At 46.8% G+C, this 21829-nt stretch overlaps 2 protein-coding genes across 4 annotated transcripts in view; one reads left to right on the top strand and one right to left on the bottom strand.

Moving 5' to 3' along the window:
* Positions 1 to 3708: 3708 nt before the first annotated feature.
* ACAD8 (acyl-CoA dehydrogenase family member 8) lies at positions 3709 to 16392 on the bottom strand. Its single transcript, XM_082201481.1, has 11 exons — positions 16238 to 16392; positions 14685 to 14785; positions 12679 to 12848; positions 12472 to 12581; positions 11383 to 11459; positions 9688 to 9825; positions 8561 to 8696; positions 8355 to 8452; positions 7003 to 7155; positions 5725 to 5827; positions 3709 to 4284 (listed from the first exon to the last, which is right to left on the bottom strand). The coding sequence occupies exons 1-11, from the start codon at positions 16335 to 16337 to the stop codon at positions 4232 to 4234; spliced, it is 1239 nt and encodes a 412-aa protein (XP_082057607.1). The 5' UTR covers positions 16338 to 16392; the 3' UTR covers positions 3709 to 4231.
* Positions 16393 to 16547: 155 nt separating this feature from the next.
* THYN1 (thymocyte nuclear protein 1) overlaps positions 16548 to 21829 on the top strand; it is a 10503-nt gene continuing 5221 nt past the window's right edge. Inside the window, exons 1-4 of one of the 3 annotated variants that reach the window (XM_082201580.1) lie at positions 16548 to 16793; positions 18174 to 18228; positions 19465 to 19688; positions 21315 to 21383. In XM_082201580.1, the coding sequence (XP_082057706.1) occupies positions 18186 to 18228; positions 19465 to 19688; positions 21315 to 21383 (336 nt within the window). In that variant the 5' untranslated portion in view covers positions 16548 to 16793; positions 18174 to 18185. The remainder of the gene's footprint in view (positions 16794 to 18173; positions 18229 to 19464; positions 19689 to 21314; positions 21384 to 21829) is intronic. The other 2 variants (XM_082201579.1, XM_082201581.1) reach the window with 2 other exon arrangements.

The raw sequence follows: 21829 nt of genomic DNA, 5'->3' as shown, positions 1-21829 counted from the left end.
CAAAAGTATTTTTAAACATTTTCTTTAACTCATTATATATCATTTCCCAGAAAGCCTTTACCTCTTTGCAAGTCCACCACATGTGGACTAGCATTTCCAGCACTCATTACCGTCCAGCACTCATTTTTTGCTCCATAAGACGCACCTAGTTTTTAGAGGAGGAAACAAGAAAAAAAAAATATTCTCAACGAAACAGTGGATGTATGATTTTTGTGGTTCATGCTGTGGCCACAGACATGTGATCTGATGGTGAATTTGGGGTGACCCAATGTAAAAATCCTGAGGATCCATATATGAAATTGGATAATATTTATGAAAAAATCAAAGTTTAAATGGGTAAAAATGATAATGTGTTATATTTTTAGAGTAAGTGGAAAATAAGAGATTTAAACTTAAACTGCAATTGAAAGTACGAAGAAACACATGAAACAAGGTTATAATTTGCTGATAACTTTATTGTCAAGAATGCATTATGTGGGAGATGTGGGGAAGTCCGATAGAAATTTGAAATAAGTTGTTGAAATGGTTGTGATTTTTTGTCTTTTCTTTCTTTCTATTCTCTATGTTCTTTCTCTTTTCTGTTTTATCTGCAATTTGGAAAAAAAATGCAATAAAAATTATTATAAAAAAAAAAAAATCCTGAGGATCCATGTGGATCCGTGCTTTGTAACCACATTTTTGCACCATTGCAGCCCCAGGAAAAAGTGCATGCATGATTTTTTTGGTGCAGGCTGTAGCCATGGACATGCTATGTGATCTGATGGTGAATTTTGGGTGACCCAATGCACAAATCCTGAGGATCCATGGGCTTTTACCTCCCCCCGCAGCCTCCGCTAGCGTCCCTTATCTCTCTTCCGATCCCACCGATCAGCTGTTTCCTTTCAACACTCCCTTCCCTCTTGTTTGCCTTCATGTCTTTTCCTTAGCTGGAGCAGTGTTTTGCTCCTCCTTTTCTTCTAATTTCTCTCCTTATTGCTTTAGTCTTCCTGTTTCCCCCCTTGGCAAGTTTGCTGTCTTTACCTCCCCCCTCCCAGGAAGCCTCCTTTATCTCTAGTGTCCCTTATCTCTCTCCCCAATCAGCAAACAATCAGTGGCTTTGTTTCAACACCCACTTCCCTCTTTCAAAAAATAAGAACACGATTTGCTTTTTGCCCCTGGGCATTTCGGCTCCAGGGACCACGCATTCACTCCATAAGACGCACAGACATTTCCCCTTACTTTTTAGGAAGAAAAAAAGTGTGCCTTATGGAGCGAAAAATACGGTAGTTCTTGTCTTGTACACAGTTTGCCCGGTCTTTTAAAGCCATCCACTTCCATGGCCATCCCTGCCTCCTGTGGGAATGAATGCCACAGTTTAGCTATGTGTTGTGTGAAGAAGCGCTTCATTTTATGTGCCCTGAATCTTCCAACATTCAGCTTCATGGGATGTCTCCCGAGTTCCAGGAAGAAAAAAACCTTTTCACTATCCGCTTCCTTCATGCCGTGCATAATTTTATGAACTTCTGCCATGTCACCTCTTGCCCAAATTTTCTCTATACTAAAAAGTCTCAGACACTGCAACCTGGCCTCTTAAGGGAGTCACTTAAGGTTGTAAAGCTCTCCCTTCTTGTACAGAGCTCTTCTCTAGACTCTCTGGGTGTCTAGAGAAGCTGTCTGGGGATATACCCTGCAGTCACAACAGGGTAGGAAGACTGGTGTGGCCAGCTCCACAGTTGGGAATGGACTGTTGTGGAATTCAATGGCACTGTCCTAAGGCAGCCATTCCAGAAATGAAGTTGGAGCAGGGAGATTTTTAGGTCCTGAAAATATTCAAGGCATAGGCTTGTGACACAAACCAGAGAGCCACTGATGGACCCACTTACAAGGAAAGGTGTTGCCCATAAGTAAGTTGAGGTATTTCTTTATTTTTATTTTTCGCAGTGGCCCAACTGTCAGTTGGAAGACACTGGAATGATTGGGACAGTAAGATGCCAGAATGTTTGTACCTGAAAATCTAGAAGGTCACTTTAACAGGGAGATTAACTAACCAGATGCAGACCCTACGGAATCAAAAAGCAAAGGTCACATTTTATACCATTTGACAGTGTTTTATTGCACATATAGCTGATAAGGAGCATGACCGTCAGCCGCCATCCTTAGGTCACTTTGGGACACTCCTGCGTGAGACACATGGCCAATAAATAGCAGCAAACAATGGTTTTGGTTTGGTTCTATGTTTGTATCTCGCTTTCCCAGCAACAAACACATTCTTGCATTGCAGGAGGTTGGAGTAGATGAGCCTTGGTACCTTCCAACTCTTATGAAGATGAAAGAGAAGTGTAATTCCTTGTTCCTTTGTAAATATAATGATGCAAAGGAATATCAGCAGTTTGACGTAACCAGGAGAAAGCCAATATGCCATGCTGCTTATTTTTTGCTGATCTGTTTGTATATTATCTTCTAAAAAAAAGTAATATATATATACAATTTTTAAAAACTTTTAAAGAAAAAATAGAGAGGGAGGGGTAGGAGGAAGAGGTCTCACCCCCTTCTTTTGCTCAGATTTTTGCTGGCATTCACAATCACACTGGCCCTGCACACTCTTACTCAGAAAGCACAGGTTATACTTCCCATAATTCGGGGGGGGGGGGAGCCATGGCTGTTTAAAGTGGTATCATAGCTCTTTAAAATGTATGGTGAGAATGTGACCAGAATGTCGGACTAGGACCTGGGAGATCAGGGCTCAAACCCCCACTGGGCCATGAAGCTCACTGGGTGACTTTGGGCCAGTCACTCCTACCTCGCAGGGTGGTTGTGGGGATTAAATGAAGGGGGGAAGAACCATGTATACCACCCTGAGCTCCTTGGAGAAAAAGGGGAGATATGAATGCAAAACATAAATAAATGAATATTTAAATTATGGTGGTTGTTTATAAATTGTCACCGATATATAAGCGAATGCAGATCTGCCCTCTTTTTTGATGATGCATAAGCAGCCACTTTGTGGAGGGCACTTGCCTGCACAGGTCCTTCTGATGGCATTGAGAAACCTAATGCAAGGTGGCCTCTCATCCCTGCTTCCTTCCCAACACCCCTCCACCTGAAGACCACCTCAATCTGCCAGCCTTGCAACGCTCTTTCTTAAGGCTGAGGCACAGGAAAAAGCAGCAAAAGGCACATCGGCAGGATTGTGCTCTTAACCAAAATAATAAGGGGAGAAATGACAATGCAAACCAAGTTAGAAAGAGCAATTTATTGATTCCAGCATGGAGTAGTAAAAGAAAATGACCCGGATCAGCACTCTCGACACTCTTTGTGCTATTGGCCAACTGGAAATTGCCAGATTGAGACCCTATTGTGCGTCAAAAGGCTTTCCTGCTGCAGCCAAAATGATCTGATGGTGAAGAGGATTTGCACGATCTGAACGATGGTGGGAGACAGAGCGAGCTTTGGTGGAAATCGAGGGGGTTGCCATGAGGTTTAATAGACATGGGGAACCTGTAGTCCTGCAGGACTATTAACTCCGACTTCCATAGCTCTCTATTCCTGGCCATGCTTGCCAGAGCTGATGGAAGGCTGCAGGTTCCCTCTCCTTTGGGTTTACTACAGATATTGCAGAACTACAACTTCCACCATCCCTAACCAATGGCTATACTGACTCTAGTGCTGAGGGGAGATATCAGCAACATCTGAATTTAGCCACCCCTGATTTAGCAAGGGAGGAGAGATCTTGACCTAAAAAAAGAGGAGGACCTGTGTCTTGAAAGAAAAGGCAAAGCTTAAAAGACCTTCGTGGTTTTCCCCTGGGGAAAAAGGTGTAATCTCCAGGAAATAAGGATGTAGCAAGATTATCCCTTTCCCCCAACATGTGCAAAACCCAGAACGGATTTTCTCTTCCTTCTGCCCACCCGCATTGCAAGGCTCTGGTATCAAAGCCCATCAAAAGACTGTAGCTCCCGCATTCAGGAATTGGAAGCTAACTTAAAATGCTGGAGAGGATGCAGGCTGTTCAGTTTCGGCCAGTGCTGTGTTTCTTTTGGAGGAGCAGAGAAACAGGGCTGCAGCTGGCCTTTCGAGGGCAAAGACTCTGCATTCACCACCTGCCACCTGGTGGGTTTTGAGCTGTGCCCATCGGGGCAGAGATCGGTGGGTGGGTGGAGTGCTGGTGGTGAAAAAGAAAACTCTCCTCCAAACTCTCCTTGTTTCAAATTCGTATCCAGCAAAGCAAAGGTCTGAAGACCAGCTCCTGACGCTATGCCTGTAGCAAATTCCTGGCCACGATCATCCTCATCACTTCGTTAGTGCCTTATGGCCAGTGAAGCCAGATGAAAGAGAGACAGACAGACAGACAGATGGACAAAGAGAGAGAGAGAGAGGTATTTGTTAGCAAATCACAGAACTGTGTGTATTTGGTGCATGCACTGTAAGTACTGGGGATCTAGACACAGATGGGGAATTCTAAGAACCCCCGTTTTCTTCCTTCCATGGATAAAGCAAGCAAGTTTATAGTCCTCATGGATGCAAAGGTTGAAAGTATGCAGGCACTACCTGCTTACGACCGCAATATCCTACCCAGGGAAAGGGATGTAGCTCAGGAGTAGAGCATGCCCTTTGCATGCGGAAGGTCCCAGGTTTAATCTCCAATGGCATTTCCTGGGGATTTCCCTGCCTGAAATCTTGCAGAGGTGCTGCCAGTCAGTGTAGACAGTACTGAGCTAGATGGACCAATGGCCTGACTCCGAATAAGGCAGCTTCCTATCTTCCCTATGTTGATTTTAAAAAGCAGCAGGTTTCCTAGCTATTTGTTAACTTGGGACCAAGTTCCCACAGCTTGCAGCATGAGATGTGGTCAACCCGTGCAAGTGGGAGACACTGGTGAAGCCATTATGCAATCAGCTCATTGTAGCTTAGCAGTTAATGAACATTAATGTGGGTCTCAACATAAAGAGAAAACTACAGAGCAGGGGCTGCAGTGAACCATCAACACAGGAATCTAGGGACATAGGAAAGTGTCTTAGAATCATAGAATCATAGAGTTGGAAGAGACCACAAGGGCCATCGAGTCCAACTCCCTGCCAAGCAGGAAACACCATCAGAGCACTCCTGACATATGGTTGTCAAGCCTCTGCTTAAAGACCTCCAAAGGAGGAGACTCCACCACACTCCTTGGCAGCAAATTCCACTGTTGAACAGCTCTTACTGTCAGGAAGTTCTTCCTAATGTTTAGGTGGAATCTTCTTTCTTGTAGTTTGGATCCATGCTCCGTGTCCGCTTCTCTGGAGCAGCAGAAAACAACTTTTCTCCCTCCTCTATGTGACATCCTTTTATATATTTGAACATGGCTATCATATCACCCCTTAACCTCCTCTTCTCCAGGCTAAACATGCCCAGCTCCCTTAGCAGTTCCTCATAAGGCATCGTTTCCAGGGTGTCTTACACCGAGTTCAGACCACTGATCCGTGTTGTCTGCATCTGTGTTCTTCACCCTGCTGTTGGACTACAACTCCCATAATCCCCAGCCAGTCTCGCCACTGGTCAAGGATGATGGGAATTGTAGTCCCATCTGGGTAACCCAAGGCTGACGTACACTACATTGGCTGGCAGCAGCTCTCCAGGGCTTCAAGGGGGAACAATCTCGGGCCTACCTGGAGATGCCAGGGACTGAAGCAGGTTCCTTCTGCATGCAGTCACTGGAATGAGGCAGGCAGCAGCCAAGGCTGCAGGGCAGCACCCCACACAACTCACCTTCCAAAATCTGGTGCACACGGATGTCTCGTACAAACTGCTGCACTGCGTAATCCTTCAGGTACCCGTAGCCCCCGTGCATCTGCAGGGCTTGGTTGCAGATCTGCGCAAGACAGAATCAAGTAAGAGTTGAGCCCTAGAGCCTGGAGGGTCGGGGAAGAAAGGAGCCAGTCCACAAGCCAAATGTGGCCCCTGGGACCTCCCCATCCAGTCTACAGTGCTCTGCTGACTCTGTCCCACTTTGGCTTCTATTTGAACAGACAGAAGGCTCTTCTCCAAGTCCAGGGGCCTGGGATTTTTTTAAGGGGTGTGTTTGCTATAGCTGGGGTAGGAAAATTAACCCTCCAATACCCATTTGTTGCATTCCTACCCCCAAAAAAACCTCACCCCCCCCCCCGTGCCACAACTGAACTTGAAGAAGGCCTTTTATTGAACCAATAGGATGCTTTTCTTCAAGCCTAACTGTTGGAAGAAGATCTAGTGCATGGGTAGGCAAACTAAGGCCCGGGGGCCGGATCCAGCCGAATCACCTTCTAGAGTTGTTGTGAGGATAAATTGGGGAGGACTATGTACACTACCTTTAGCTCCTTGGGGAAAAGCTGGGATATAAATGTAAATATTATAATAATAATATTAATAATATTATTAATAATAATAGCAGCAGCAGCAAAGTAGAACAGGGACAATAAACAATTGAGTTTAAGCACCAGTCTTTTAAAAAAACGAAAGCAGAGAGAAAGCAGACACAATAGCCTTTAAAGGCTCACAGAAGCCTGGATTAAAATACAACATTGCCACCTAGTGGTTGAGTGAGTTAACCACTAAACAACGAACCTTCCCTTGACTTGAATAGTCGGACCTATAGATTTGGCTTCCGTTTCTACTCCTGCTCTGCTTTCTGGGATAACAGGAGCAGCAGTCTGCAAATTGCCATTCCTTGTGCTTGTTTCCCAGCTGCTGCTGCTGCTTCCTTGCAACAGTAGCTGCTGTGAACAGCAGCAGCAGTACCACTAGTGAGCTCTCTGGGCAGACTTGCTCGAGAGAAAGTGGGTGAGCTGCCGCAGCAGCTAATACTATAGAAGTCTTTTCCCAATTCCTTTGGATCGTTACCTTTGACTTACCACTTCTTGATCATTTCCCGAGATGGCGTCTTTTAAATACCAAGGAAGAAGCCTTAAACGTTTGAAGATGCAAAAAGCGCCACCTTTGCAACTGCAGTAAACATGCATGTTTTTGTTTTTTTAAAAAAGGGGGCTGGAGGAGGGGGGATTTGCCTACCGCAAAGCATTCGTCCGTGGCAAAGAGCTTGGCCATGGAGCAGAGGGCCACGGCATCCTCGCGTCCCTCCTGCAGTGCCTGCGCCGCATTTCGCACCATGAGCCGGGCAGCCACCAAGCGGGTTGCCATCTCTGCCAGCTGGAACTGGAGGTACTGCCAAAAGAGAAGCAGCAAAACAGGTAAAGGCGTACCCAGAGGGCCAACCCAGCAAGCGGCCCCAATTTTGCTGCTGCTGTGAGGCTGCCCTATTCCCCCATTTCTCCCCAACAAGGGAGCGAGGGGGCCTGCCCAAAGCGGGGGCCAAATGCTTGCATACAGAAGGACCCAAGTTCAGTACCCCATGTGTGCAGGTAGGGCTGGGAACAGACGCTTGTGTGGAAGCCACCGCAGAGGGGCTGCCAGTCAGTGTGCAAATGGTTGGCAGCTCCTTGTTACGTCCCTCCTCGCTGGATCACTTGTAGACCACATTCACATCATAAAGCTCTGCGATACCACTTTAAATAATTGGTGCTTGCAAAGAATTATGGGAGCTGGAGTTTGTCACAGGTGATGAGAGTTGGGAGGGGATCCCCTATTCCTCTTCCAGACCTACAATTTCCAGAGTTCCCATGGAGGAGGGATTGATTTGTTAAACCACTCTGGACACTGTAGCTCTGCGAGGGGAATAATAATAATAATAATAATAATAATAATAATAATAATAATAATAATAAAAAATTGTATTTATACCCCGCCCTCCCCAGCCAGGACCGGGCTCAGGGCGGCTAACACCAAATATAAAAACGATTGAAATACAGCTTAAAAAACAAGATTAAAATACAACATTAAAACATTAAAACGCAACCTCATTTCAGTGGAAACTCAATCAAAAACTTTTTGGGGGATAAAAACGTCAAGTCTTCACCAAAGCTAACTATTCAGACTGGTCCAGACTCAAAACAGGACCTCAAAGGACCTCAAAACAGCTCTTGGCACTCTTAACAAACTACAGATCCCAGAATTCTTTGGGGGAAGCCATGATCTGAAGCACAATGGGTCAGGATGCCTGGCTGTTAACTGGAAAGTTGCCAGTTCAAGCCCATGCAGGGACAGCGGTGGGCAGTATTAGAGCATTGGACTAGAGAACCCTTGAGAACCTAGGATTCTAGGGATATCATTGTGCTTTGAATGGACGGTGTGAATGTGGCCTTAGCTTCTGCCCTGAGTGCCACAGGAGGCGTGGAATCACTCCCAACCCGACCTGGAGCTGCTGGGGATCAAACCCGGGACCTTCTGTGCGAAAGGCAGGGGCTCTAACCACTGAGCTGCAGCTCTCATTTCAGGAGTGACAGGCTGTTGTGAGATGAAGTCACCTGATTGTTAGCCAACAGCTCCCCGAACTGCTTGCGGACATTAAGGTGATCCCGAGCCAAAAGGACTGAGGCATGGGCGGCACCTAGAGAGCAAGAAGCTGCAGAAGGAATGGGGAAGAAGACTCCATTATGCACGGGAGGCCTGGTGTCATGTGTCCCCCCCCCCCCGGGCAGCCCAAACCTCCCACTTTCCCTTCCACTCTTACCAATGTTAATCCTCCCTCCATTCAAGCCCTTCATGGCGATGTTGAAGCCCGTTCCTTCCTCTCCCAGCCGGTTGGCAACTGGAACGGCACAGTCCTCAAATATCACGGCACGTGTCGGCTGGGAGTTCCAGCCCATCTGCAAGGGAGGGAAAAACAGGAGAGCCTTTTTTGCTAATGCGCTCCGATGCCACTGCTGTGTCTTAAGCCCAGTCCTGTGGAACACTCCGCCACTAGAGATTCAGCGGGGTGCCTTCACTGCTAACCTTTAGATACCAGCTGAAAACATTTCTGTTCTGCTGGGCCCAGGAGCCAACCTGAACCCTGCAATCGCCTTCTGAAGCCCTTTTTCGTGTGCCACCTCCATGAGAGGTCCAGAGGTTGGCAACACAAGACGGGGCCTTTTCTGTAGTGGCTCCCCGTTTGTGGAATGCTCTCCCCAGGGAGGTTCAGCTGGCACCTTCATTATGCACCTTTAGGAAACAGGCGAAAACATTCCTCTTCAACCAGGACTGTCATCCGATGCACTTTTAAATGTGATGTGGGACGGGGAATTATTATGTTCTTTCCGTTCTTACTTTTATCATGTATTTTGTGTTTTTTTAATACTGTATTTTTATATTGTGAACTGCCCTGAGATCTACGGGAATGGGGCAGTATACACATATTCAGTGCTTTTTTATGGGGGGATGGGGAGGTACGCATACCCCTAAACATTTTGTGAAGCTCTGTACTTTTGTCCATTTCCTGTATTTATTTTTCACAATTGCAACTATAAAATGGTGATTTTCTTGAGTCAAAATGAGAGCACCCCTAAACATTTTTTTAGAAAAAAGCACTGCACATTTTAATAAGCAATAATAATAATAATTTTGTTGGTGGTTTGTTGGTGTTTGTTTTTAACTTTTTATGGTTTTATGTTTCTATTGCTGAAAACTGTTTTGATATTTTTTCTTTTTTATGATGTATAAATAGGATATATAATTTTTTTATAGCTAAATAAAATATACTGGCTGGCCACTTAAGCAAGTCCCCACAGTGGCAAAAGTGGCATATTTTTAATCGGAATGCAGCATGCACCCCAAAAGCCAAGAGTGTCTCCTCACACACACACACCCCGACCTGCTTACCTTTTTCTCCTTTTTGCCAAAACTCAAGCCGGGAGTCCCCTTCTCCAGAACCAGGCACGAGATTCCTTTGGGGCCTGGCCCTCCCGTCCGGCACATCACCACATACAGGTCTGTGTCGCCGCCACCGCTAATGAAGGCCTAGGGAGACGAGAAAAAGGATGGCTCAAGGGGAAGGGAGGGAGGGAGGGAGAGTCTACCACAGCCCAGACGACCTCAAGAAGCAGAGAAGTTGTCCCTGGGAGGCCTGTGCATCCAAGGCCATGCAAGGTCCAGGAAGGAGAGAAGGGCTGGAGTGAGAACAAAGGACAGGGGAGAAGATTATGATGAAACGAGGGAGGATAAACAGGGAGGGCAGAGTGGCAACATGGAGCTAAGAAGGGCGCCGCTAGATCAGGCACCAGTACCCTGCCTCCAGCAGCACACAGGGAGACGCTTTGAGGAAGGCCACAAACAAGGGTGCGGACATCAGCCTCTCCCACTATATCTGAAGGAGTGTCTCCACCCCCATCGTTCTACCCGGAGACTGAGGTCCAGCGCCGAGGGCCTTCTGGCGGTTCCCTCACTGCGAAAAGCCAAATTACAGAGAACCAGGCAGAGGGCCTTCTCGGTAGTGGCACCGGCCCTGTGGAACGCCTTCCCACCAGATGTCAAAGAGAACAACAACTACCAAACATTTAGAAGACATCTGAAGGCAGCCCTGTTTAGGGAAGCTTTTAATGTTTGATGTATTACTGTATTTTAATATTTGGCTGGAAGCCGCCCAGAGTGGCTGGGGAAGCCCAGCCAGATGGGCGGGGTATAAATAAATTATGATGATGATGATGATGATGATGATGATGATTGGAAAAGGATGTAGTGGGATGGTATCCACCTATTTTGCATGCAAAAGATCCCTGGTTCGATCCCACATGCAATCTCCAAGTGTCCCTATTTTCCAGGGACAGTCCCGGATTTACAGACGCTGTCCCAGTTTCTGCTTTGATCCCAGAATGTCCAGCTTTTCCCTACGACATCCCTATTTTCGTTGGAGAAATGTTGGATGGAATGGGGGTGAGATGCTCCCAGGGAGCAGGCCCCTCTCTCTTCCTTGACACTGACACTCCTGGCCTTTTCCTCCAGGCCCAATCCACACAACGAACCTGAAGGAGAGTGAAAAGCAAGAGCAGCAGCATCTCCGACTCTGGTCAATACCTGCGCATCTGGAGAAGGGAAGGGAATTGGGGGGGGGCAGGCAGCTGCAAAGCAGCAGGAGCCGGGGGGGGGCTAAGGATTGGGTCCCCTGCTTTGTTGTTTGTGGGCCCTGGCAGGTATCTGACCGCTAGCCCACAGCACACATCTGGTGACAAGACTGCCCCTGAAATGTGGGGATAACCATCACCTGACCTAACACACTGCAAATTTATCCACTTCCCTTTTCAAAGCTAGCTTAAGCCAGATAGCTGTAAGAAACACAAGTGGAATCCCCAAAGCAATCTTCAGAACCAAATAATTTATGTGCAGAAGGCATTGCGGGGGGCAGGGACTGCGGAAGGGAGAAAATATTGCATTCTGGACATCTGCAGCAACGACTGCTTGGAGCACTGAAATAGCCTAAGGAAGGGGAGGTAGTTAGTTCTGCACGAGAAGGAGAATATTTTAGAGGGTTCGTTGAGGCGAAGATGAAGAGTGGGTGTCAAAGAGGAGGATGCCTGGTACCTTGGAGCCGTTCAGAATGTAAGTGTCCCCTTTCTTCCGGGCTGAAGTTAGCAGGGAAGCCGCATCACTTCCACTTCCTGTTTGGGAAACAAGAGGCAGACAATTGCAACTGAGATACCGTTAAAAGAGCAATAAAGAGTAAGATTCAGACAAGAGAGGCCCGGGTTCCAATTTTTGGGGTGCTCACAGGGTGGCCTTCGTCACCTCAGATCAACAAGGATATTGTAGAGCCGGAAAAGGTTCAGAAAAGGACACTCAAAATGAGCAAGGGAATGGAGTGACCCCCCCCCTCCGCCAGGTGAAGAAACACTGCAGTGTTTGGGACCTTTTAGAGAAAAAGCAAGAAAGAGGTGGCATGATGGAGGTTTATAAAATTAACCATGGCATGGAGAGAGTTGATGAAGACAAGTTTTTCTCTATCTCTCATAACACTAGAACTCATTGGCATAAAGGGAAGTTGAATAATGGAAGATTTTTATTGATAAAATAAAAAATAAAAGGTACTTTTTCGTACTATGCATAGTTCAACTATGGAACTCACTCCCGCAGGAGGCAGTAACTACAGTGGTACCTCAGGTTAAGTACTTAATTCGTTCCGGAGGTCCGTACTTAACCTGAAACTGTTCTTAACCTGAAGCACCACTTTAGCTAAAGGGGCCTCCCGCTGCTGCCGCGTCGCCGCAGCACGATTTCTGTTCTCATCCTGAAGCAAAGTTCTTAACCGAAGGTATTATTTCTGGGTTAGTAGAATCTGTAACCTGAAGCGTATGTAACCTGAAGCGTATGTAACCCAAGGTAGCTTGCTTTGAAAGACTTGGATACATTCATAGAGGGGTCCTCATTTTCCATCTGCAATCCTGAGACTGTAGAACACTGTCTGAAGTGGCTTCTATCCTCTGCCATTTGGACTCTTAATTTCATCTTCTCTGGATATCCTCAAAAGTTTTTCAACTGCTTTCTTCTTCTTCTTCTATACGAGGGAGCGGGGACACTTACCTGTTTCTCCATTGCTTCTGCTGCTTTCCCACGAAAAGCAATTCAATATAATTTGATGAAAAACTTTTAACTAAATGAACAAATCTCCCTCACCTGGCTCAGTCAGACAGTAGGAGGAAAGCTTTTCCATGCTGCAAAGCGACGGGCAGAACTTGTGCCTCTGTTCCTCTGTCCCAAAGGTGTCAATCATCCAATTGCACATGCTGCAGCAGCGACAACCACAAGAAAAGGCGTCACAATGCAGACCCTCTGCCTGAAGCCGGCCTTCCTGGCCGAGCCCTTCTGCCTCCCATTACTCACTTGTGGATGCTGATATAAGCTGTCGTACTGACACAGCCCGTCGACAGAGCCTCAAAGATGATGGAGGTGTCGAGCCGGGACAACCCAGACCCCCCCACGTCCGGCTGCACATAGATCCCACCAAACCCCAGCTGAGCTGCTTTCCGCACTGTCTCCACAGGGAATATTTCCTGCAAAGAGAGAGAGAGAGATAGGAAACAGTTCTTCATTTGGGTTTTCGACAAATCTTGAGGTTTTGTCCCCCCCCCCTTTCTCTTCCTTTTCTCAAGGACAACTATTTCTTTGAAGCAGCAGGTGAACACCCCTCACCCACCGACCACAATACAGTGGTGCCTTGCAAGACAAAAAGAATCCGTTCTGTGATTCTCTTCGTCTAGCGGTTTTTTTCGTCTTGCGAAGCAAGCCCATTGAAGGATTAGCGGATTAGCGCTATTAGCGCTATTAGAGGCTTTTAGAGGCTTTTAGCGGCTTATTTGCTGATCAGATCAGCTGATAAGCGATTTAGCGCTATTAGCGGCTTATCTGCTGATCGGATCAGCTGATAAGCGGCTTAGTGCTATTAGCGGCTTTTAGCTGCTTTTAACGGCTTATCTGATCGGATCAGCTGATAAGCGGCTTAGCTGCTTAGAAAAAGGGGGGAGGAAAAAAACACAGCAGGAACTCGCAAGACATTGTCGTCTTGCGAAGCAAGCCCATAGGAGATTCGTTTTGCGGAGCACCTCCAAAACGGAAAACTCTTTCGTCTAGCGAGTTTTCCGTCTTGCAAGGCATTCGTCTTGTGGGGCACCACTGTATTGGCTTACTAGCTGATTGAGAGGAGCTATCAGAGCCATCTTCAAATATCTAAAGGGCTGCCACATGGAGGATGGAACTCTGAACAGGATGACTGAAACCAATGGTTTCGAGTTACAGGAAAGGAAAGAGTCCAGCTAAACATTATGAAGAACTTTCTGAGGCTAAGAGCTGTTCGACAGTGGACTGGACTCCCTTCGGAAGGTAGTGGACTCTCCTTCATTGGAGGTTGTTGAACTAAGGTTGGATGGCCATCTGTCCTGGGTGCTTTAGTTGAGATTCCTGCATTGCAGGGGGTTGGACTAGATGGCCCTTGGGGTCCTTTCCAACTCTATGATAACATTTTAAAACTGTTATAAGCTTCTTAAAAATCACACGCATCCAAAATAAATTGAAGAACACGCCATGTGTCCAGACAGACCCACCAAAACAGATGTTTTTCAGCAGGTTTCTAAAAGAATATAATGACGGTGCTTACCGAATGTCAATTGGCAGAGAGTTCCAAAGTTCCAGGTGCTGCCACACAAAAGGAATTACTCCTTACAAATGTGGAGGGAACACTGTGTGGCTTTGAAATGATAAAACCTGATGCATACATACTAAAACTGCCACTGAGGTGCCTTTCAAAGCATAGGGTAACTTAGGTAAAGGGTAAAGGGGACCCCTGACCATTAGGTCCAGTCATGGCCAACTCTGGGGTTGCGGCGCTCATCTCGCTTTATTGACCGAGGGTACAGCTTCCGGGTCATGTGGCCAGCATGACTAAGCCGCTTCTGGTGAACCAGAGCAGCGCACGGAAATGCCGTTTACCTTCCCGCCGGAGCGGTACTTATTTATCTACTTGCACTTTGAGGTGCTTTTGAACTGCTAGGTGGGCAGGAGCAGGGACCGAGCAACGGGAGCTCACCCCGTCATGGGGATTCGAACCGCTGACCTTCTGATCGGCAAGTCCTTGGTTCTGTGGTTTAACCCACAGTACCACCCGCGTCATAGGGTAACTTACCGGTGAATAAACAAGCACTACGACTCAGAAGCCAGGAAAGGTCACCTTTAACATTTTATGTTTGCTAGTGAGTAGCAGAAGCGAGCAGCCCCAAGCAAACGAACCAATTAGCAGTAGCAAACAGCGGCAGGCTTTCCCCACCTGCTCTCTTGGTAGGGCACTTAAGCATTGTCATCAGATCTGGTATCTACACACCTAGTGGATTCCTCACCTTTTCATCCCACTCAGCCATGTGGGGGGCCATCTCTTTGGCAGCAAAGTCAAAGGCCACTTTTTGGAACTCCTTCTGCTCCTCGGTCAAACCCACTGTGGCTGGGAGGCAGAAGAAAGGGGAGAAGCTTTCAAAGCAGAGACAAGGAAAAAAGGAGGAAGAGCTCCTCTAACAAACAGGCCACTTTAGGTTAATGAAATTAATATTTATTTGCTGCATGCCACCCAATCTCCAAGTAGTGCGAGGTTCCAGGCGCCGACCCAGGGTTTGGAGACAGTAGAGACTGTGGTGTCTTTATGATATATGGTTTATTTACACATATACACAAGCTGAGCCTATGATGGAGGGAATCACACCACTAACACCCCAAGGAGGTCTTGCTCTTCCCTTGATCATAGTTTGGATTTAAACAGAAATCAGGCATGGCTCTGGCCCAGAGCTGCTTCCGTGGTTACTTTAATGACATACTTCAGCCACTATCTCGCCAAGAAACTGGCCTGACTCCCCAGCAACTGAATCCTTGCCAGGTCCAGGAATTAGAAGGGGACTTGGGGATACGGCCCAACTCACAACATTATTTATTTGGAGCATTCCTGCTTTGCTTCTGAAACAGCTTGCACATAATCAGCTAAAACAAGACAAATTTTCTGCATGCAGGCTTGCAATTCAAAAGCCACGGCACAGAAGGAAAAAGGGGCAGGGAGAGGGGGGTTGGATATGCCAATTGTTAAAAATTAAGTAATGGTTCTTGTAATGCATAACTGGAATGGCCTCATAGAGCTGATGGAATGAATTCTGCTTCTTATCTCTCCCACTGAGGCATCCTGCTGAGAGAGAGGCAAACAGGCAACCGTTGAGGGAAAGGAGAACTAATAATAATATACCTAGGAAGCACGCTCAAAGTTACCTGAGATTTTAGGAATGTTTAAGACGTTGCAAAATCAGGCCAAGTTCAGCTCCACCCTTTTCCCCATCTGGGGCATGCATCTGGTTGCTCTGATGGTGCTCAGCACATGAGGAACAAAGGGGAAAGCCTCAGCTCATTGCCAGAGCATATGCTTTGCATGCAGAAGGTCCCAGATTCAGTCCCCAGTGGCATCTCCAGGTGGCCGTGCTGACTGGGATCAATTGGAAGTTGTGGCCAACAGTATTTGGAAAGCCAGAACCAACCTGCCTCTCCAGCAAGAATCTTCCTTAATAGCGTCATTGCAGACAGAAGTCCAACAGATGAAGCATGACCCAAACAGCACATCCCCGTGCTGAGAACGGCAAGCAACCTCCCCTGCGATCATCTCCGTGCAAAAAAAAAGGAAGAATCCACTGCTGTAGCAGGATAGTTGGCAGGAGTTCAACCGGTGGTGGTTTCCTCGCCGTACATTACCACGCGGTGGCCAACGCAACCCGTTGGATCTCTGCCTGCCGCACCTCCGCTAAAGGCAAGGGAGTCCGGCTGTTTGCTTTCCCCCCAGCTAACAGACGAACTCCGCTCTTCCCCAGAGGACTGTCCCTAACCCGAAACAGCAGACTGTTAGGTTATCTCCCCTTAATCTTACGGTCTATGCAGGAGGCGATGTCTCGGCGCCCCCATGCGTGCCTCCGTCCAGGAAGCCTCCTCAGTTGGGCCCCCAGCCTGCAGCACACTCTCCAAGCCATGGCCAGCACCACCGAAGTCGCCCGGGCAAGTGAACGAGGTCCGGGTGGCCGCTCTGCATTGTGGGAGTTGTTGTTCTCAGCTCCACAGGCGATGGTTACTTTTCTTTCTGGCTCCTACCAGAGAAGACTACCATCCCCAGAAGCCATTGCAAAGGGCTTGCCCGGGCTTCTGGGGTTGTGTTGTCTTTCTCTCCCCAGGGTTCTCCAGCTGTTAGTTTTCCGATTGGCTGCGACGTCTTAAAGGCATAGCTGCGGTTTGCAAAACGAGTATTTAACCTCCGAACCAAACAGGCATTTAGCAGCGGAAGCGTTTCTGATTATTTTTGTGTGTGTGTGTTGCAATCAGGCGCGCCAATTTATAAAGCTGGAGAGACAGAAAGGACTCTGTTAAGAGGAAGGAAAGTTGGACAGTCGCGTATCTGTGCCACCACCACGGCACCAATTTTACAGGTACAGGTGCTATTCCATCCCTATAGTCTTTAACTTTTGATGGGCTTTTATGTAATACATGTATAACTTACGTTTTGAGAGCAAAAAGCAGCGCTCATTGTTCTCCCTGCCCCCCTGATTTAATACTCAACAACACCCCTGCGAGGTAGGTTAGGCTAGGTATCTTCAACCTTTTCAGACTCAGGAGGACCCCCTTGTAGCCCAGGCATGCACGTGGGGAACCATTTCTTAATCATTTACCATGTATTTTCATGGTGGCTATGCTCCAGTTATGGGACGCGGGTGGCGCTGTGGGTAAAACCTCAGTGCCTAGGGCTTGCCGATCGCATGGTTGGCGGTTCGAATCCCCGTGGCGGGGTGAGCTCCCGTCTTTCGGTCCCAGCTCCTGCCCACCTAGCAGTTCAAAAGCACCCTTAAGTGCAAGTAGATAAATAGGTACCGCTTTATAGCGGGAAGGTAAACAGCATTTCCATGTGCGGCGCTGGTGCTGGCTCGCCAGAGCAGCTTCATCACGCTGGCCACGTGGCCCGGAAGTGTCTCCAAACAGCGCTGGCCCCAGGCCTCTTAAGTGAGATGGGTGCACAACCCTAGAGTTGGACACGACTGGCCCGTACGGGCAGGGGTACCTTTACCTTTACCTTTATGCTCCAGTTGCAAGCTATCTTGGATCAAGCTGTGACCCACCATTTGAAGACCAGTGGGCTGAGATAAAGAGAGTGACCTTTTGATAGCAAAACTGGGATCTGAGCCTTGATTCCCCCACCCCAAAGTCCTGGAGTGATGGAGGCACTGCCAATCAAATCGAAAAATACATAGGAAGCTGCCTTATACTCAGTCAGACCACTGATTCATGTAGCTCAGTATTGTCTACACGGATAGGCAGCAGCTCTCCAGAATTTCAGGCATGGAACCTTCCCAGCCCTACCTGGAAATGCCAGGGACTGGACCTGGAACCTCCTGCATGCTTAGTGACAGAGAGGCTCTGTCACTAAGCTCCAGTCCTTCCCCAAGTCTGACCTCTCTTGTTACGCTTCATATAAGGAATCATAGAATTGTAGAGTTGAAAAAGACCATTAGGGTCATCTAGTCCAACCCCCTGTAATACAGGAATCCTTTGCCCAACGTGGGGCTCAACCCCATGGCCTTAAGATTAAGAGCAGGCATAGGCAAACTTAGCCCTCCAAATGTTTTGGGACTACAACTCCCATCATCCCTAACCACTGGTCCTGTTAGCTAGGGATCATGGGAGTTGTAGTCCCAAAACATTTGGAGGGCCGAGGTTGCCTATGCCTGATTAAGAGTCTCGTGCTTTACCAACTGAGCTACTGATGCAAGAAAGGATTTCCTGCTTTGCTTTCTCTTAAGATTCTTCCTCCCTTCTTCTAGGCAGCTGGATAAATGCCTCCGAAAGGGAAGAAAAGAGGCCGAGCAGCCTTGAAAGGTCAGTGGGGGAGTCAGGCTCAAGCAATATTATCCAGAGTTCAGTTTACTTAAAAAAAGTAAAAACTAGTGATAAAGAAAGAGCCAACTTGGGCTGCATCTTCTGTGTGCTGCTCTTTTTTTGGCTATATACACACTAAGGGATGTTGAAATGTGAGCTACTCAGCACCTGTAGTTAAAGATTTATATCAGGAATAGGGAACCTGTGGCCCACCAGAGATCGCTGGACTACAGTTCCCATCATTCCTGACCATCAGCTGTGTTGGCTGATGGGAGTTGTAGTCCAGCAACATAGAGAGGGCCACAAATGTCCTCTCCCCCATTGAATGATGGATTTGATAGTTGGCCTATTTCTCTGACCCCTCTCCTGGCCAATATGTCTGGTTTCACTCATCCTTGGTCTCGCCCCCCCGAAAACGCCCTCTCGCCTGCCTGATCCAGCAGCCTTGTAAATAAGGCTGCAAAATTACTAGCCTGCCAAGGAAGTTTAGTAGGTGCTAGCAGCTTGCAGAGGAGAAGCAATGGATGGATCTCTCTCTGGCACCCTGTTTCATTAGCATTGTGAGTCAGGAGGAAAAGGTCTCTCTTCCAGATATACCTGGAAAAAACAGAGATTGAGCCTGGGACCATTTACATGCAGCCCCTCCCTTATAAGAAGCTGCCTTATACCAAGTCTGAGCATTGGTCCATCAAGCTCAGTATTGCCTACACTGACTGGCAGTGGCTCTCTGGGGTTTCGGGCCAGAAGTCCCTCTCAGCCCTACTTGGAGATGCTGGGGACTGAACCTGGAACCCTCTGTACACAAGGCAGATGGTCTACCACTGAGCTGTAGGGCCCTTCCTCTTCACTTGCCTCCCAGGTCTGAGGATAAAACCCCTGCCCTGAACATTTGGAATGTTCCTATGTATTTCATGACCTCAGAGAAGCACAGCCAATGACAAATGTGTCTAGGAAGTAGCAAGCAAGCAGCTGCTGGTAAATGTAAATGTGCTGTGTCTGAGCACAAACAGGAGAAATCAGCAGAAGGTTCCAGCAGGCAAACCACAATATCTAGAGATGGACATTGTGCATCCATTTCTTCCCAGTTACTTATGAATCATTTTCCAAAGTGACTTTTTAAAATAATTAGCTGAAGCCCACCAAGCTGACATTATTATTTTCTCCCCTTCCCACTTTCCTCATGTCCTTTTAAAATTCATCTTCCAAATACCATATGAATTCTTTGGATCCTTCAAGCTCCAAAAGAACCTGATTTTAAAGAGGCCAGATCTGAGCTGCAGGGGGAGAGCAAGAGAACCAGATCGCAGAGAGTCGAGATTAAAAGCCTTGCAACCGGAAATGTTGCGGAAACCTCCAAGGTAGAAGCCCGTGCTGAGCAGGACAGAAACAAGAGAGCCCACACCCATTGGCTAATGAAATCTGAACCTGAGAGCAGGTTTGAGAAGGGTGTAGATGTGAAGGTAAGCAAGCCATCTTCTATGGGAGACGTGTGCATTTCGCTCTCGCTTTTATTATAATCATTAATAGTTTTATGTACTAATTACACACAACAAACATAACAATCCCAAAGAAAAAATAAAAACAAAAGGTTCTCTCGAACCTTCGGACTACCCTCCCTCCCTGGGTTCCATTTTTAAAATTTATTCCTGCATCTTTTACTGTAATCTATCATATGTCCAGAGTATCTAAAGTTTATGTTACTTTACAAGAGTTATTGTATTCCTGCTAATGATTTCAACTGCTTACAGTGGTCCCTAAGATATGTTATAAAATTATTCCAGTCCTTAATAAAAATTTGGTCTTCCTGATTTCTTATCTCTCCCATCATTTTTGCCAGTTCGGCATAGTTCATCAACTTGGTCTGCCATTCTTCTCTGGTTGGGACTTTATTGTCTTTCCATTTCTGGGCTAAGAGCATCCGTGCTGCTGTCGTCGTGTACATAAACAGTCTTTTCTTCTCTTTTGGTAATTCTGCACCTACAGTTCCTGACAAAGCTTCTGGGATGTTTTTTTTAAACAAAAGTTACCTTAAACGGGGTTTTTTTTTAAAAAAAAAATCATTATATATCATTTCCCAGAACTCTTTTACTACCCGACAACTCCACCACATATGGTAAAAGGCGCCTTCTTTATTTCTGCATTTCCAACACACATTTGAAGCAGTTCTATACATTCTTGCTTGCTAGTTTACTAGGTGTCAGATACCAGCGGTACATCATTTTCAAATAATTTTCTTTCAGTGTATAAAAGGTAAAGGTAAAGGACCCCTGACAGTTATGTTCAGTTGCAGACGACTCTGGGGTTGTGGCGCTCATCTCGCTTTACAGGCCAAGGGACTCGGCGTTTGTCTGCAGTCAGTTTTTCCACGTCATGTGGCCAGCATGACTAAGCTGCTTCTGGCGAGACCAGAGCAGCACACGGAAATGCCATTTACCTTCCCGCCAGAGCAGTATCTATTTATCTACTCGCATTGGTATACTTTCGAACTGCTAGGTTGGCAGGAGCTGGGACTGAGCAATGGGAGCTCACCCCGTCACAGGGATTCGAACCACCAACTTTCTGATCGGCAAGCCCAAGAGGCTCAGTGGTTTAGACCACAGCGCCACCCACATCCCTATTTTCAATGTAAAGGAAGCTGTAAATTTTAAATCTTCTTTCCATAACTTTTCCCATAATAAAAGCTGTATATTATAACCAAAATATCATGCCTAGTGTAACATTCCAGATTCACTCTCTGTCTATCTGTCTGTCTGTCTCTCCCTCCCCGAGGGGCTGCTCCATCTGCACACTCTACTCACCAACCCCTTTGCTCCTCACACCTGACCAACCTCTCCTTCCTTTATATCTCGCCCGCCCCCAGAAATCACCCCAAGCCCCTTGTGCCTCACTTAGGGCAGACCAAACCTTTCAAAACTGCACAGATTTTTTTTTTGGGGGGGGGGAGGGTCTTAGAATTCCCAAGCAATGCCAGGTACAAACGAGGCTGCCAGTAATAAATGAAATGCTGAACTTATTTTTTCTTTTCTTTTTTAAAGGCACAGTTAGGCATTTTGGGTAATGTATGTTTATTTTATTTTATTATTCAGTTTGGCATTGAAGATTTAAAAGCTCAACCCAATCAGACAGCATGCTGGGACGGAGTCAGGAATTACCAGGTAAGTAAAGTCAACTGTAGCAACAGCATTGATCAATAAATTTATTCTCACAAAAAAAAAAGGTTTCTGAGCAGCAAATGGATGGATGTGATACTGCGTAGATCCTAATCAACTTGCCTTCCAATCAAAGCTTACAGTGGGAGAACACAGATATGCTTTGGCACTTTAAAGTTCTGCTGTCCATTTCCACCTTTTATTTTTGCCCGTGCTGTTGATATTTAAGACTAGTTGTGTTGCAAATTCAAACCATACGTACTTTCTAGCATTGATGAGAATGAGCCTAGGCTGGGATGTGTTTTTGAACTCTGATGATGTTCCGTGCTTGCCTGGATGGGAGAGGTGAATGTGTCGAAATCAGTCAAGCAAAGAAAGGTAAAATCCACATATTTTGCTCTGCCCACTCTTACCTCTGGCCCCACCCACCACTGGCATGTGGCTACTGGAAG

The sequence above is a fragment of the Podarcis vaucheri genome (assembly GCF_965113315.1).
Source record: "Podarcis vaucheri genome assembly, chromosome: 15".
Classification (NCBI taxonomy): Eukaryota; Metazoa; Chordata; class Lepidosauria; order Squamata; family Lacertidae; genus Podarcis; species Podarcis vaucheri.
This window is presented reverse-complemented; position numbering and strand designations above follow the sequence as displayed.

What these genes read in the sequence shown, in the direction of transcription:
- ACAD8 (XM_082201481.1), bottom strand. Translation starts at nt 16,337, where the DNA reads ATGGCTTGGAGAGTGTGCTGCAGGCTGGGGGCCCAACTGAGGAGGCTT. An exon ending in CATCGCCTCCTGCATAGACC is followed by an intron (nt 14,786 to 16,237) that starts GTAAGATTAAGG and finishes TCTGCCTCCCAG; the next exon opens with CCACAGTGGGTTTGACCGAG. An exon ending in CCACGGACGAATGCTTTGCG is followed by an intron (nt 5,828 to 7,002) that starts GTAGGCAAATCC and finishes TGTCTTGCGCAG; the next exon opens with ATCTGCAACCAAGCCCTGCA.